Here is a 16,749-nt window from a genome sequence, read left to right as displayed (position 1 = left end):
CTTGAAACTGACCACAACGTTTTCTTATCAGAAAACTAGAATACAATGACGGATCAACCGTTCACTAGTGATACTGTAAACCTACCTTTATGCTACACATTTTCCCTCTTCACTCCATCATTTGCCCCCCCCACACACACACACACACACACACTAGTAGAAGCAGTCTCTCTTTCTCTCTTACAGAACGTGGATATCCACAAAGAACTTTCATGGATGGTTACGTAATGCAGTCATCTGGAAATTATAGTCATGAGATTCTATTATCTTTGATCATTAGCACCAGTCAACATATTTTGTCCAAAGATTTATATAATATTTTTTTTACTTTATTTTTTGTAATGTAAACAAATCAGTATTCACCTGGAATTCATCCAATTTATTGGAAGAGCAATTTACTGTAATCACTGTGATTTACAAGTGAACACTCAAGCTTGCTGTAAGCTCCTGGGAACAGATTTTAGCTTTGTGCCTATATTTTGCTTTTCTTTAATATCTATGGTTCACTTGTTTCTCCCGCCTCTGGGAAATGGTTTTCTGTGTACAATATTAATAGATCACTTCGGATGGAGAGTCAGATGAATCTCCCCAGGATGTAGTGCTACTTCTCTCATGGACAGACCTTATGCTGTACTGATTAAACTTTCTTTTCTGAAATCTCTGATTGAATTCTGTCTGTTTTGAACCTGCTTACCAGGGATATGCTGGTTCCATTTATAGTTCTAGCACAAAATCCGACATTGTCATGCTTAAATTATTCTATCTGATTGGTGTATTGTACTTATCCATCTTCTGGGATCTTTCAATTTGCTACTTTTTCATTTTGTGTGTGTTCAGTTGTATAATCCTGTTTTTAACACAATAGCTAAACAGGTTAAATAATATATTGGGACATTCATAGAAATAGACATAGGGCATAGTGTTCTGCAACGGGTTACTCCTACATATTGCTCAGAGTAGATGAGCATTTCATTAGCACCAATGATTTTCTCTTTATACTTAAAAATAATGTTGACTTAAGGGTCTATTCAATGCGTGTCGGAGTTGCCGTCAAGTCGGAAAGACAGCAGTTTGCAACTTTTTTTGGTCGAATCAGGATTCGGCCTATTCAATGGAGTTGACGTTTTTCTGACTTGTCAGAAAACACGTGGTTTGGCGAATTAGCAGCAGGTCCACGTATTTTGTCGGATTTGCGGGAATTTCCAACAGGTTTTTGGCCTGTTTTCGACAATGCTGATCTGGCTTCAAAAAAAGTCAGATCAACATTGTCGAAAATGGGGAAAAATGTTGGAAATGCCCAGAAATTGAATACTGCACTGTCGGATCCTGTCCGTCGGAGAGGATCCGACAGGCATTGAATAGACCCCTTAAGTGTTATTATTTAGTGCACAGAAAACAAATTCACTATATTCCTATGAAAGTAGCCTTGTTAAAATAGTGAGTTTCACTGAGATCTAGAACATCTGGAAATAGTATATTTACATGTATATGAACGAGTGTATGCCAGCTTGTGGAGGTAACTTTACTTTCACAACAGTTGCATTACTTATTTAAAGACATTAAAATTATTTTATTTATATATATATATATATATATATACTGTGTATATATATATATATATATATATATATATATTATATATATATATATATAATATACCATATAGTCGGCTGGCACTCAGGAAAAAATGGCAGGAAACACTGCTGTGTGATAGATCAACGTTTCGAAGCTGCTTTATTGCCCCGTCATAAGGATCCTGCCATTCTTTCCTGGGTGCCGACTGTATGGTGTATCGTGGACCCTGCATGGAAGGCACCGGCATTTATACTTTGTCTACATGTGAGTGCTGCCTATTCGATGTGTGTGTGTGTATGTATATATATATATATATTCATTTGGTAACTAGTACTCCGCTTATAAAACTTTAATAATACTATTATTAAATTTGGTAAAGATTTCTATAACTAGATGTTCTTTGAGTGTAGTCGGCAGCAACCCCACAGATTGGTCCTCTACCTGGAAGAGCCTCTTGAATAGATATATGGGAATTGTTTCTTTTGGGGGCACCTATCTATATGTCTTTCTGTGGGTTAGTACCTTTTGGATTTGTGTTTATGGTACAAAGATTATCCAATTTGTTACAGCAAACTATTCATTGAGTACAACAGCATCAATCTTTTCCAAGGTATACATATATTTAGTAAAATACTTTTTACAATGTTCTTAAAAATTGTTGAAGCCTTGTTACAACAAGAAATTAGTTATACTGATAGGTACAATTGAGTTTTCAACAAGTACTTAAAAGACAGCTATTTTCTTTCTTTATGAATTCAGATACTAAATCACCCAACTGAAAGGATAACATAATAGTTGAAAGCACACTGATACTGACTTTCTATAAGACACCCCTGATAAAGTCATAGATGATGAAACAAAAGAAAAGAGCGGTCTTTTAAGTACTTGTTGAAAACTCAATTGTACCTATGTATCAGTATAACTAATTTCTTGTTGTAACAAGGCTTCAGCAATTTTTAAGAACATTTAAAAAAAAGTATTTTAATAAGTCTATATATACCTTGGAAAAGATTGATGCGGTTGTACTCAATGAATAGTTTGCTGTAACAAATTGGATAATCTTTGTACCATAAACACAAATCCAAAAGATACTAACCTATAGACAGACATATACATAGGCGCCCCCTAAAGAAACAATTCCTATATATATATATATATATATATATATATATTAAAGTTAGCAATTTGTTAGAGCGAAAATTATTCCCCTTTTACAATATTGTGTTTTGTAAATTGACTTATCATGTTAAACTACAGTACGATAAAAAATTTTCTTAACAAGGATGTATTAGTGTGTGTCATTTCTATGTGTTAAAATTAAGTTGATAACTTCAGTAATGGCTTTTCAAACTAATGTGGTTCTAAGTGTGGCATCAGTAGCTTCTGAAATTTACAGCTTCACCTAAAATCAACATTTTATTTGCAAAACTGCCCTTTAATAAATAACCGCCCTGAATCTGTTCCCTGTACCCCCAAATGACTCATAATAATGAGGTATAAATTGTCTCTTTAAACAAGCTCATATTGTTTTACAACATTTTTCTATTACTGCTTATATTACATAGTGCTGACATATTCTGCACCACTTTACAGTACATAAGACTGTCTACACACCTATTGACCAGTGGTGAACGTGTAACTAGGGACTGAGTTTGAACAGATGAAAATCTAATTTACAGTTTGCTCACAACTGCATTTGACATAGTAGTGCCTCAGTAGTCCTTTTTTCTTTGTCCTAGTGAATTTCACCATTAAAGAGCAAATTGGAAAAGTCACTACAAGGTAATAGTGATGTCATCTCAGCCAGTGGGCAAGCAGTTGTGCACGGCTTTGGATGGCTATGATAAGATTATTCCAGCAGGGTGAGAAGCAATATATATAGTGACAGGAGGCGCATATTAGATTATGCCCAGTCTAGTTTTGAAGATTCTTGAGTATTTGCTCTTTGGGAAAAAAAAAGTAAGAAAATAAGACTGAAAGAAAACACGAGCTGCTAAAACAACAAGGATGGCTCCATTCCTAGGGAATTAATGTATTGATTCTTAAGGAGTGAAAATACTATTTCACATACTTAGGAGGGAAATGCAGTAGGTTTATGGGAAATACATCTCATATAAGCTAGAGCACAGGTTCTCAAACTCGGTCCTCAGGACCCCACACAGTGCATGTTTTGCAGGTCTCCTCACAGAATCACAAGTGATATAATTAGTTCCACCTGTGGACCTTTTAAAATGTGTCATTGAGTAATTAATACAGCTGTGCACCTGCTGGGTTACCTGCAAAGCATGCCCTGTGTGGGGTCCTGAGGACCGAGTTTGAGAACCTATGAGCTAGAGGAATGCCCAACAGATGAGAATTTATAGTCTCAGGCCTTTGGCGTTCTAATTTAACAACTAACCACGCATGTAATTTAGCATGTAACCTACCAGAATACAAGTTTACAGTCACTTTTAACTATTTTCCATTTTTTTTCTTTTAATTGCCTATTATACAGTAACCAGTTCTGATTACTACCCAATGAGCTAATGGGCTACTTGTCATGTCGTCTGTTGAGTCTGCCAGTATGAAATGGGTGGATTGTGCACATATGTGGAATTGCAACCCGCACATATTAACGAGCAGCCCAGGCTTCTAGAAAACTGCATTGGTTGAAGCCTCTAGAAGCCAGATAGGGCTGACATCATAGCAGGGGAGTGGCTTCTCATTGGAAGCTTAGCAATCTGTCTGCTAATTGCAGTCTGGACTGGCAGTCACAGGGGAAGAAAACACCTACCCTTGTGCTGCCTGCCCAGCTGTGAATGGCAAGGAGGGCTCCCAAAAATCTGCTTCTACTGTAATTGCTTCAGCTGGTCCATTATGTGAAATGTCATGTAATGAAGGTTGTTGTTTTTTTGTCATTCAATGTCAATCTTAATTAATGTAGGTATATTGTATTGATCTCAAAGGGGCATCACTTTGGTATGCTTATTACTTTTTTTATTGATATTACTTTTGGACAGTCCCCCCTTTAATGAAACTGAATGAACCTTTATTTAACAGAAATGAATGGCATAAGTTAGACGTGTTTGCAACAAGGGAGGGTAGTTTTTATTAAGGCAAAGATAGACAACTTATTTAATGTGTCTTGTCCCTACTAGAAACAATATGCAGTGATACATGCAATGAAAGAACTTTTTCATTAGTTATTATAAACATTTTCTGAGAGGTAATAATTGCTAAGATGTCTTCTGATAGTGTGTTTTAAAGAATATTAATTTGTAAAGCCCAGAGAAGAGATAGTGAAATGACTTAGAATTTACAGAATAAGAGGACTAGTTAGCCAAAAATGGTGAATACTGAACATTAGAGGAAATATTATTTTTGACCACACATTTCCCAGGAAATAAGGGACAGTTGGCATCGATGAGTGCTACAGTAAAACACAATGACATTCAGTCATCTTCCTAGTACAATTTACACAATAAAGCAAAAATGGCTTGGCCGGTTTGGTTTATAGCACTTTTTGCATGTATATCGCTGCCCCAATATTTAGAAATATACCCAATTTATACAGTACTTGGATTTTGTATCCCATTTTCAACATTCTGCATAGGTTAGTGCTGTCCTTTTGCCATTAATACTGTACATAACCATCTGATATTTAAAAAAAATGAATCACTGTTGACATAGAGAATAGAAAGGTTTAACAGTTCATAAATTTCAAAGTAAGCCCAATTTAACCTTTCTGACATCGATTTTGCTTCCTCCTTAGAAGGATTTGCATGCATAATATTATTCACTTACTGGCATTGTCTTTTTTAATTAAAGCTTTTGAACACACTGAGGAAACTGAGAGAGGCTTATATTTGAATTATCCCAATCCTGTCAAGTTTAGGGCAGTTTCAGATTTACATTTATGATTTAGGTGTATCACAAGGTCATTTAGGGAAAACTTTATTGTATTTTGGACATGTAAGGCCAAACAATCACTGACCTGATCATTAACACTTTTGTTGGTTATCCGGCACGGCAAAGGACCTATTAACATTTAGGACACTAGTGGGATTTGCACATGCTCCTTTTGATGTTTTTAACTAAGCCCTTTGCTGCATAATACCATTGTTCAATATGTTTAAATATAGATGTGCCTCTTGGTTATTAGAGAACATCCATTCTTATCATGTCTAAAGCAGTATTATAGCATTGGTGAACTCTGGGGAATATTCCAATAATGAGCATCCTGCTCAGAAATCCACATGTTATCATTTGTTATAATCATGTCCCATTATTCCAATGGTAAAAAGAGACCTACAGTAAATTGACCATATATCTCTCTCTCTTTTTTTATTTTATTTTTTTACAAAAATGACGTAACCAAGTATCCCTCCCTAAATGGGTACTAAAAATAAGAATCTATAGTTTGTTGATCTGTTTTAATTATAATTGAATAGTTATGTGAGAAGATCTCTGATAGTAAAACCAATATTTTAATACTGTATTCACTTAATGTTTCTGTTAGGTATGGGGATATGGTTCCAAAGACTATAGCTGGGAAAATCTTTGGATCCATTTGCTCGCTGAGTGGGGTCCTTGTGATTGCACTGCCAGTCCCTGTCATCGTGTCAAACTTCAGCCGGATTTACCACCAGAATCAGCGGACTGACAAGAGGAGAGCACAAAAGGTTAGTAGTTTAATAGCACTCCTGCTCAATGTATGAAGAAGGCTCCAACAGCTGAAGATAGGGACAACAGTTTAACATGTCAGTTTTTCTCTCAGTATATTTATTGGGTGTGAAAAATCCACAGCAATTTACAGCACTACCCAGAATACCACATTAATTGGAATATTTTCCATTGCAGATTAACATTACTATGGCCTGGGTCAGTTTTCAAGACCAACACACCGTCACCCCTTCCCAAGCAGTAGGGGGCCAAATACATGATCTTAGGAAGATTCACCTCAATTTGAATTGCTAATGGTAAAGAGCAGAGCCTAGGAATAGGAAAAGTGTTATTTAAAAAAAGTTCCATCCTCTTCAGCGATGGTTCCTTCTCTTTTAGACTACGTGGGCTTCCTGCCTGCAGGTTCCAGGACTGGCGCATGCGCACAAGCAGCGTCCACAGCCACAGTGTCTGTGCAATGGATCTGGCAGGCTCATGGACCAGTGTATTTACACAAACACCAGTTTCTACTAGGGACTGCATCGGTTGCAGCCCCAGGAAGCCAGATAAGGCTGATGGAATGCCACAGAGTAGCAACCCATGGGGAGAAAAACCACCTCACTCTGGGGCTGCCAGTACTGTGTGTTTTTGGCAGGTAGCGCTTCACGGATAGTGAAGCCAATGCACATACTCACTGGCTCACTGGGGTGGTGGATTTTGCTGGGGGGGAGTGAAGCCTGGCAGCCCCTAGGATAAAATCTGCCACTGATCCTCTTAAATATGAAAACCATACTGTAATTAATATAGATACCAACTGCACTAAAAGCAGATAATGACACAAACATTTACATCATCTCTACATGTGTAAGAGTCAGGGAAGCACAGCATACAGCACTTTCCATATAGTACCCTACATTTTCATATGTCAGCGTGTACAGCATCTTGTAGTCAGTCTTTAAGAGGATTAAACTTAATATTGAATTTAAGTCTTAAGCAATCCCTATTTTTAATGTTTAATTGAGTCATCCATTATAACCCCCTATTTTCAGATGCTAATAACCTTTGTGTAGTAATATTTATCTGCAAGGTGAAGTCATTCAGCCAATGTTCAGATAAAAGCGATTCTAGAATTAGAAGGAGATTTATTCAGAAGAAGTTTAGCTACATTAAGTCTGGTCTGAGAGTTGGCCATAAAGTGTGGCATGGAAGGACATTTTATGCTGGACTCTCTCTCTCTTTTACCAATTTTAGATATTTAGGTATAAATGTACAACACAGACTAACATTGAGAGTTTAACACAAGCCAAGAAACCCCTTTGCTAAGCTGTGTTGACCTGTTGATCTCTCACTGGTTAGTCACTGCAGTATTTCCAATGGAAATGCATTGTAACAGCTGCAATTGCAGTCCCCACACATGCAGTAAATATGCTGCTTCTTACAGTGCTGAGGAATTTGCCTACACCTTATAGGCAATGGGGGATGGGCAGACAAATGGCAACTCAGTTCTACCATCTGCCTCTGAGGTAGCTCATTATAGTAACCCAACTCTAACCCCTAACCCTAGTACCCTGTCCCTAAAGGGTCAGACTAGATGGGCCAAATGGTTTTGATCTGACACCAAATTATTTGTTTCTTTGTTACTAACCCATGTTGTATCTAAAATGAAGAAAAAAAATTCCCACACTATTCTGCACTGGGATCATATTGATATAACAGGTTTGCAGAGGAGAATTATTGCATAGTCCCAGTATTCTGATTGTGTATAAAGATTTTTTTTCTGAGAAAGAGAAAATAAGTTGGATGTGTGAACATCACAGAGGTTTGTGTGAGTGTCTGTGAAGATATAGACAATCATTTCTGTTAAAGCAGTAGTGTGCACATGAATAGCAGACGCATATTGATAACATAAAAATGCTCAAAATGAAGTCAACACACCTTTAAAATATTTAAGATGTTGTATAATGAGGCAAGTGGTTAGTTGTGGATTTGGCAGTGGTCTTAAGGACTTGCCCACTTCAACTCTTTTAATAGCCACCACCTTTAGTCTGTCTTTGTTAGGCCTAGTAATGGTGATTTCAGTGACGCCACTTCTTTCCTGAGGCACCGCTTCACCAGAGTGTCTTGGAAAACCTCTGCACATTTCAGTGCTCTTTTAATGCAATCGGTTCACCACTTTTAGAAGGTGACTGTGGGAACCTCATGTTGGGAATCTCCCATTTTCCATTTGTTACCCTAGTCCAGTGGTTCCTAAACTTTTTTGCATCACAGCACCCTAGAGTATCAGAATTTTTTCATGGCACCCCTATGCCAAGGGTGGGATGTGGGATGTTCGGGATACCGTCCGAATTTGGATTTTTTTTTAAAGGGGCAATCATGTTCAAGGCATTGTTTAGCCTTGTACATGATTGCCCCTTTAAAAAAAAAAGGGCAGAGTTCAGCCGGCATCCCGCACGGCTGCCGAACTTGGACTTCATTACATCCTAGCCCAAAAGTTTGTTATTGAGAAATTTCGAAAATAAATATTAAATTAAGAAAATTGTGTTTATAAGTCATCCTTAGGTTTAGTTATATGGTGGGGGATGAGAGTTGCTTCTGTTTGGCCACATATTTTATGATTGGCAGCCGCCAGCACTGGTTTAGCATATTACATTGACCATACATAATATGAATTGGTCCTGGACCACCAACCCAAGGCACCCCTGCAAGTGCCCTGAAGCACCCCAGGGAGCCACGGCGCACAGTTTGAGAACCACTGCCCTAATCACAGCTGAGAAAAGTATTTGTGATATTCAGTGTTGGAGTTTATTGCAGTTGTAGAGGAGAGTTGTTCCTCATTTTTATCTGGAGCTATGTAGTAAAAACGATGACACTAGCAGTGACCATCCTGGTCCCTCATTGCTTTGATTAAAACACACCCCATGTTTCAGGTATTTCCAAATCTTAACAGTGAGCACAGCACTCATGTTCATCTGTTTCTTTTCAATTTATTGTGCCTGTCAATTTCAACTTCATGGTGCCTATGAAAATATGCCACATATTTGAGTGCTGGGGCTTATTGTCCTTAACATGGCTCTGGAAATCATCAATAGTTAACCAGACACACAGAGTAACTGTTTGGCTGCTTAGCTACTGTATAATCTTTCTGTGCAAGTTAAGGGGTCCATACAGTACATCAGGCATCTCTTGAGGGTAATTTCTTGTTCTGTCGATGCTTGGGTCAGGTGATCAGAAAAAAATTCAACGTGTTGGACAATCTCACTGATTCTGACAAAAAATATTGGAATTGACCATTTCAGGATTTTTTTTTTAACATACTGGATGTAACCAATCACCCAAGTAATATCCAGTCAACGTCCCTTAGATGTATGGCCCTCATTAGAGATTTACGGCAACTATCTGGTTGCTATAGTTTGCTGCAGATTTATTCTTTGGCCAGTATTAGTAAATAACTCTCCACTAACTAAACCCCAAAACTGCATATTTATTAATTATTTGCCATGGCGATGCAAAGGTGATGTCCTACCAGTAATGTATAGGACACAATTTTAAGAAAACCTGATCTTTCCTCCGTTGTTATAATATCTTTTCTTCTCCTGGAATACATTTCTTTAAAGAAAAAATAATTTATACAAGCAAGAGTGATTGTTATCTTAGCTAAATATAGGTGTGAATCTACATCTCCAAGTAATCACATACATTTTTTGCCAATGCTATAAAACTATAAATAAATGCTACACATGGTCACAGAATGTAAAGTCTGTGCAGCTCCATTTTTATGGTGGATAAACTGGCATTCTTTAAACTGGTATTAGCAGAACCCACTGCGTTTAAAATAATAAAGGATTTAAAATATTTGTAATCCTATTTATTCAGCAATACATGATTTCAAATTCAGTTTGAGGGTTTGTACAGTTTAATATGCTGCTGCATCTTTTCATATGGTCTCAAAGGGCAGTTGCCCAAGGGCCCCAGGACTATAAGGGCCATAGGATGATGGCTAAGGGACCCCTTTTTCCAGGGGTACCAGATTTTTGAATATCAGCCCGGGGGAACCGGAGATATTCGACTTCCAAGTAGTGGTTCCCATCCAAGCCTGTTAATTGCTCTTCCCAGCCAGATATCTCGGTTTGTGTCTGACTTAGAGTTTTTCTGAGGATAGACTCCAAAAGCTGGGACTCTCCCCTTTCGGTGGGCACAGGCAGCTTGTCTCTACTATGCCCAGAACCAGAGATATCAGTCTTCCAGCAGCTGGTCACTGCTCCAGCTCCACACGCATGGTATGCTGTTTTATATTTTTGTCTGCGGATTGCTCTGGCCCCTGAACTCTGATCCCCAAGTACCTTCTGAAAGGTGGGACTCTCTAGTTTTTTATCCCATTAAACGCTAAGAAATCTATTTTCAGGAACTGGAGATATCTGCAGTCAAGGAAGCTGCCCACCCAATGGAAAATTATGCAAATATTAAGCCCAATCCACTATCCACCCCTCCCCTGCATATTAAACACCCCCTACTATCCTGTAAGTCATGTACCGGGGCCCCTTCATTCAGCACAATGCCCCCTTCTACAGTTTAGTGTTCACCATCCCACCCCATCTCCCAACATCTGTGCAGTAAAGGAGTAATTAGCAGAAATTACTGCTCTAGGTTCTACATGCTGAGCGGGACATCAAAGCTACCGCTGATAGCACCCCCCACTCCTATGGCTGTAGGACGGGTAGGGGCCCAAGTGCATTGCTTTACCCAGGGGCCTACACTGCTGATAAGACAGCCCTGCGCTGCTGCATTTGTTGTCATAATCTGCAATTGAGGATGTTTTTCCATTTTAGTAATCAATGATATAATAATCATTACGTGATTTCATGAATATTGTCAATAGAAAATCCTTAGGGTAACTTTAACCCAGGATCGGAACTGCCGGAGACAATGGAGTCAGTTGCCGCCGGGCTCCAGCCCTGAAGGGGGCACCTTCCCCATTGTCCCCAGTTCCATGTCCTCCCTGCTTCTCTGTTATGTGTCCTCCAATCTGCCCCATTTTGTGTGCTCCCTGCTGGGCTGAGTGCCAATCATCATCAATGGTGCTCCTCCCTGTTGCCTGGACGCAGTTGCTCTGGTCGTGGACACCATCTGACCATGACCCTGAGCCAGTAGCGGATGGTCCCAATGGCCCATCATCAGGAATGTCTGATAGAGTGCATTGTCCCGGTAGACTGTCAAAGCATTGATTGGACTGTGACAGCTGCCGGGTGCCTGCTCTGCCTCCTCTGTGTTGTGCTACATGTGACTTCCTGCATCATTATGTGAGAGAGGAGCCAAGAATATGATAGATGGTGGGGTCACAGTGCGTTGCCATTCAGGCAGTGTACAAGGTAAGTTCCAGAACTGTCACTCACCTTCATTCACCTTCCATGATCTGGCAGGGGGGTTGAAAGACGGTGGATGTGGGGGGATATGGGGCTTGGTAACAGATACCTTGAATGGGGAGTCTCAGCGCTGGAGCTACACATGGGGTTGTTGAGCTTTGCTGGTTATAACCTCTTCTGGAATAACAAATTCAATGGGTACAATTAGGGGCATTTATAAAGTTATCTGTCATTAAAGTATTTGGCAAGGGCTGCTTACTTGAACATGTATGACTGGGTGTCTGCCAAGAGCATATGGATGTGGCTGTGCTTACCAACCTTGCTGTCCCAACTGCCCATAGTAAATAACCTCTTTATTGGGTAGCAATAGCACCACATTTATAGTGTGCAGGGAGATGGGCACAGTGAGAGCCTGTGAATAAAGTTTTGCAGAACAGCGCAAAAAGTGCTCTACCAGGGTTCTTACTATCCCCCTCTCAGTGCTGACAGATACAACTCCTGGCATCTGACCCGTTACAGCTGAGGCTGTGTGATTTGTGTGTACTCCTTAGTGAGGTATCACGTAAAGGGCACTGCTACTGTGTGGGCATAATGTGTAACGGGTGCTACTACTGTGTAGCATAGCGTGTATAAGGAATACTACAGTGGTGTAACATGTATAAGTAGTAATAATGTGGTGTAATGTGTATAATGAGTAATACTGTGGCATAATGTGAATACGGGGCTCAGCTGTGTGGCATCACATGTATAAGGAGCACTAATGTGTGGCATCATGCGTATAAGGAGCACTAATCTATGGCATCATGTGTATAAGGAGCACTAATCTGTGACATCACGTGTATAAGGAGCATTAATGTGTGGCATCACATGTATAAGGAGCGCTAATCTGTGGCATCACGTGTGTAAGGAGCACTAATGCGTGGTATCACGCATATAAGGAGTACTAATCTGTGGCATCACGTGTATAAGGAGTGCTAATCTGTGGCATCATGTGTATAAGGAGCACTAATGTGTGGCATCACATGTATATAGCTATTTCTGTAAAAATCAATGAAAAAACATTGCTGTTTATATTACATAGTGCCAACATATTCCAAACCACTGTACATGAAGATGTCTATACAGCTCTTGACCAGTGGGTAACGTGTAGCTAGGGACTTGGTATGAACAGATGAAAACGTAGTTGACAGCTCACAACTACATTTGGCGTAGTGCCTCAGGAAAAGTCCCCTTTCCTTCGTCCTAGTGAATTTCACAATAAGGAGCAGCTCAAGGCAAAAAAGTCACTACTAGGTAATAGTGATGTCTTCCCAGTCAGTGGCAGGTTTGGACTGGCCCACAGGGGTACAGGGGAAACCACCGGTGGGCCATACTGCCTGGGAGCCCACCTCCTGCTCTAAGGATCAGGTTCCAGACTGCGCACTTGAATTATACATTATACATATGTTACCTTATACTGGACTATGGTGTATTTCCTACAGTGCATTGCTGTTATTAATCTGGTACATTATCATGCATGCAGCAGCTGAATTTACTGTATATATTTATGAAGGGGCCCAGATGTTGCACTCTCTAATGGTTAGTCAGGCCACACCCCCTCTGCAGATTGGCCACACCCCTAACATAGGCCCCTACCACTGCATTCCCCCGGTGGGCCCTACATGCCCCAGTCCGACACTGGTCAGTGGGCAAGTGATTGTGCACTAACAGGCTGCCTTGGCTATATGATGTTTGTGTGTATTTGGAATAGTCGAAGATCCAAATATGACATGTTACATTTTCTGCAACAAATCAGCAACATCAGGTTCTCTTCTATATGCCACAAAGTTTAGTTCAACTGAAATTATTGTAGCACACATTTGTGCTTTCATATTGTAGAGTAACCTTTAGCTATAATTCCACTTTAAGTGCTAAAACTCAAGGTTTAATTTTAACCTGATTGCTCTGAGACTTTAGAACCAAGCAGCTGCTGACCTGCTTATGTTGTAGTAATGCAGATCCTGTGTGCAGATGATGGAGTAAGCTCTCTGTAAATGAATGGAGCTAAATCATATCTACTGTAGCACTGCAGATCATCTCTGAAAAAGTACTGAATACAGCCCTGGGTGAATAGTTCAATCTGACACAGGCATTACCATTCCATGTTAAACAGAAACAAATTATATTAAAGAGTTAAAAGACAAGAAACCTAATCTGCCAGAGTCCGAGTAATTCCTATTTTTAGCGCAACTGATACATGATTTGACCTTACAGTTAATATCATGTCCTCACAGCCACAATGAAAGTGGTTAAAACATAAGGTTAGTGTTAGCAATAAATGAATCTTATGTATGACTCACTCTAGCTAAGAAAGGCATTCAGTATAAGGGATGGATGATCCTGCAAACATTATTGTGTTCAACTGCAGTGTGTGTGTCATACTGCTCAACCTTTTATCTTAGGATCAGGGGCGGATCCAGAAGAAAATGATAGGGGGGGGCACCATGGAAGGGGAAGTACATTTGCGTGCGGCTTCGGTGCATGTGAGGTGGCGCTTCTTATACAATGCCCACAGTTGTAGCGCTCATTATGCATGTCCACTGTACTGGTAGTGCCCCTTATATAGACCCCATAGTAGTGGTGCCCCTTATGCAATGTCCGTATTGCCCCCAGTAGTAATGTTGCCTGTAGTAATGCCCGCAGTCATATAGTGAGTGTGGCCAATTAAAATGCGACATGATACACAGACATATGCCCCCAATAGTGTAGTGCCAAATCCACTATTTGCCCCCACAGTGCCAGATCCACAATTGCCCCCACAGTGCCAGATCCACAAATGCCCCCACAGTGCCCCACAGTGCCAGATCCAAAAATGCCCCTACAGTGCCAGATCCAAAAATGCCCCCACAGTGCTAGGTAAACAATTGCCCTCACAGTGCCAGGTAAAGAATTGCCCCCACAGTGCCAGGTATACAATTGCCCTCACAGTGCCAGGTATACAAATGCCCCCACAGCAGGTATACAAATGCCCTCACAGCAGTTCTGCAGCTGCTTACCACTGCTGCTGCTTCTCTGCCCGGCTGGCTATGAGGGTGTCAGGAGGAGAGCGCGGCTATGTCTGGTGGCGTGTAGGACTTCAAACTAGCCGCCAGTTCGTGAGCCAATCAGAGCTCGCGGACCGGCGGCTCCTGATTGGCTGCCGGTCCGCGAGCTCTGATTGGCTCACGAACCGGCGGCTGGTTTGAAGTCCAACACACGCCGCCAGATAGCCATGCTCTCCTCCTGACAGCTGAGACACGCTGCCGCCATCCCCCCTGGATCCGCCACTGCTTAGGATATCAAGAGAACATGCCTGATGAACATGCACAGTCTAGAAGGGGAGCAGTCATGCGCCATAGGGGGTATGTGCCATCGCTAGCTCTAGCTAGGGTTGGCCATTTATTAGTGGCGGTGATGCCCCCATTGCAACTTGCCTTGTTATGGCAGGTAGCCATCGCAAGGAAACTAGCTGGTGGTTTAACAATTGATGCGTAAATTGTTTGCATGTGCTGTAGACAGCATTGGCAACCATTGCAAATACAATATTGAATTGAAAACCATTTTCATTGAATTGGGAACATCGATGGTTGTCAACCATTGGTTTTCTATGTCCATTCCTAGCCCTAGTCCCTATGCCTTTCCATTGATTAAAGACATCCCTTTAATACCTTGCACACTGATGACAGGGGATATGCCTCCCACGGCCAGCACACGGACAATACTATACTTACTGGAACTGCAGAACAGACTCTACTGCAAAATAGATTTAGTCTTAAGTTCTCATGTGGTAGGAAGGCACTTTTAGGCTCCATTCCAATAATATTTTGGAATGTTAAATAGTATTAATGCAAGATATACAGGTAGAGTTTCCCATATCCAAATTGTTTGGGACCAGAAGTTTTTTGGATATCTGATTTCTCCATATTTTGGAATCTTTGCATACCATAATGAGATATCTTGAGGATGGGACACAAGTCTAAAACAGAATGCATTTATGTTTCATATACGCCATATACACATAGCCTGAAGGACAGTTTACTGTATACAATATGTTTAAGAATTTTGTGCATTAAACAAGGTTTGTGTACTGTAACAAGTGACCTTCCACCAGACACGATGCTGACACAGTTGTATAAAAGAAAAGCAGACCGTTTACTTCCACAGCATAGTAAACCGACGTTTCACAGCGTGTTTGAGGGGTACCTCAATTAGGCACCGGTTCACAGCATGCACACATTCTCAGGCTCCGTCTCTAACCCACTGGCCCACCCTCTATCGCCTGGCCACTTGTTGGCATCAGGAGCCCTGAGCCCTTGCCCTAACGAGCTTTATAAAAGTATGGCACAGGTGTGCCTGATTGCTGGGAGCGCTTGCTCCAATACCTGGACCGGACCTACATGGATCTCATGTATGAAATTGCAGGGTATATCTGTTTATCAACAGCAATACAATAACATCATTTCCAACTGGCAGATAATCTTTGACACAACATTAAAGAGACAACCTGCTGTGTCCCAACACCTCCCTGGGCTTCCTCTTGGTCCAGCCCTAAACCATACTTGCCTACCTGACCCTCTCCATGAGGGAGAAAATGCTCTGTTCCTGGACTTTCCTGGTAATGTATGATTGCCATCACCTGTGTTAAGCTAGTTAATGGATAAGAAAGGTGTTTCACCACAGGTGATGGCAATCATACATTACCAGGAAAGTCCAGGAACAGAGTATTTTCTCCCTTATGGAGAGGGTCAGGTAGACAAGTATGCCCTAAAACCAGGCCACCTTAGCCGGGGGCACCCGAACTTTTGCCCTGTCCTGCAAACACCCAGGGTGGCATCCGGACTGGACTGCCACAGTACATACATGAAATTATTTTGTTTCATATAAACTGTATACACAGTCTGAAGGTAATTTTATACAATATTTGAAATACTTATATGCATTAAGCAAAGTTTGTGCACACTGAACCATCCGATAGCAAATGTGTCACTATCTCAGTCGTGCTCAAAAAATTCAGTATTTTGGAATATTCTGTATTTCTGAATTTTGGATATGGAAGATTCAGCATCTCAGGCAACAGTCACGGTTTGTTCAGCTTTCAATATAATAGTTGTACTAGTTACAAGCCCGTCAAAATGACAGAACAACTCAACAATAA

The 16,749-nt window shown here is 40.6% G+C and overlaps 1 protein-coding gene across 10 annotated transcripts in view; it reads left to right on the top strand.

Annotated features, from left to right (window-relative positions):
* The window catches only part of KCND3 (potassium voltage-gated channel subfamily D member 3), a 618,909-nt gene that overhangs the window by 464,726 nt on the left and 137,434 nt on the right, over window positions 1–16,749 (top strand). For all 10 annotated transcript variants that reach the window (XM_063955370.1, XM_063955372.1, XM_063955367.1 and 7 more), the window contains one exon: window positions 6,074–6,236. In XM_063955370.1, coding sequence (XP_063811440.1) covers window positions 6,074–6,236 — 163 coding nt within the window. The remainder of the gene's footprint in view (window positions 1–6,073; window positions 6,237–16,749) is intronic.

Source organism: Pseudophryne corroboree, chromosome 2, assembly GCF_028390025.1.
Source record: "Pseudophryne corroboree isolate aPseCor3 chromosome 2, aPseCor3.hap2, whole genome shotgun sequence".
NCBI lineage: Eukaryota > Metazoa > Chordata > Amphibia > Anura > Myobatrachidae > Pseudophryne > Pseudophryne corroboree.
Note: the sequence above shows the minus strand (reverse complement) of the source record. Positions and strands in the feature narration are given on the sequence as shown.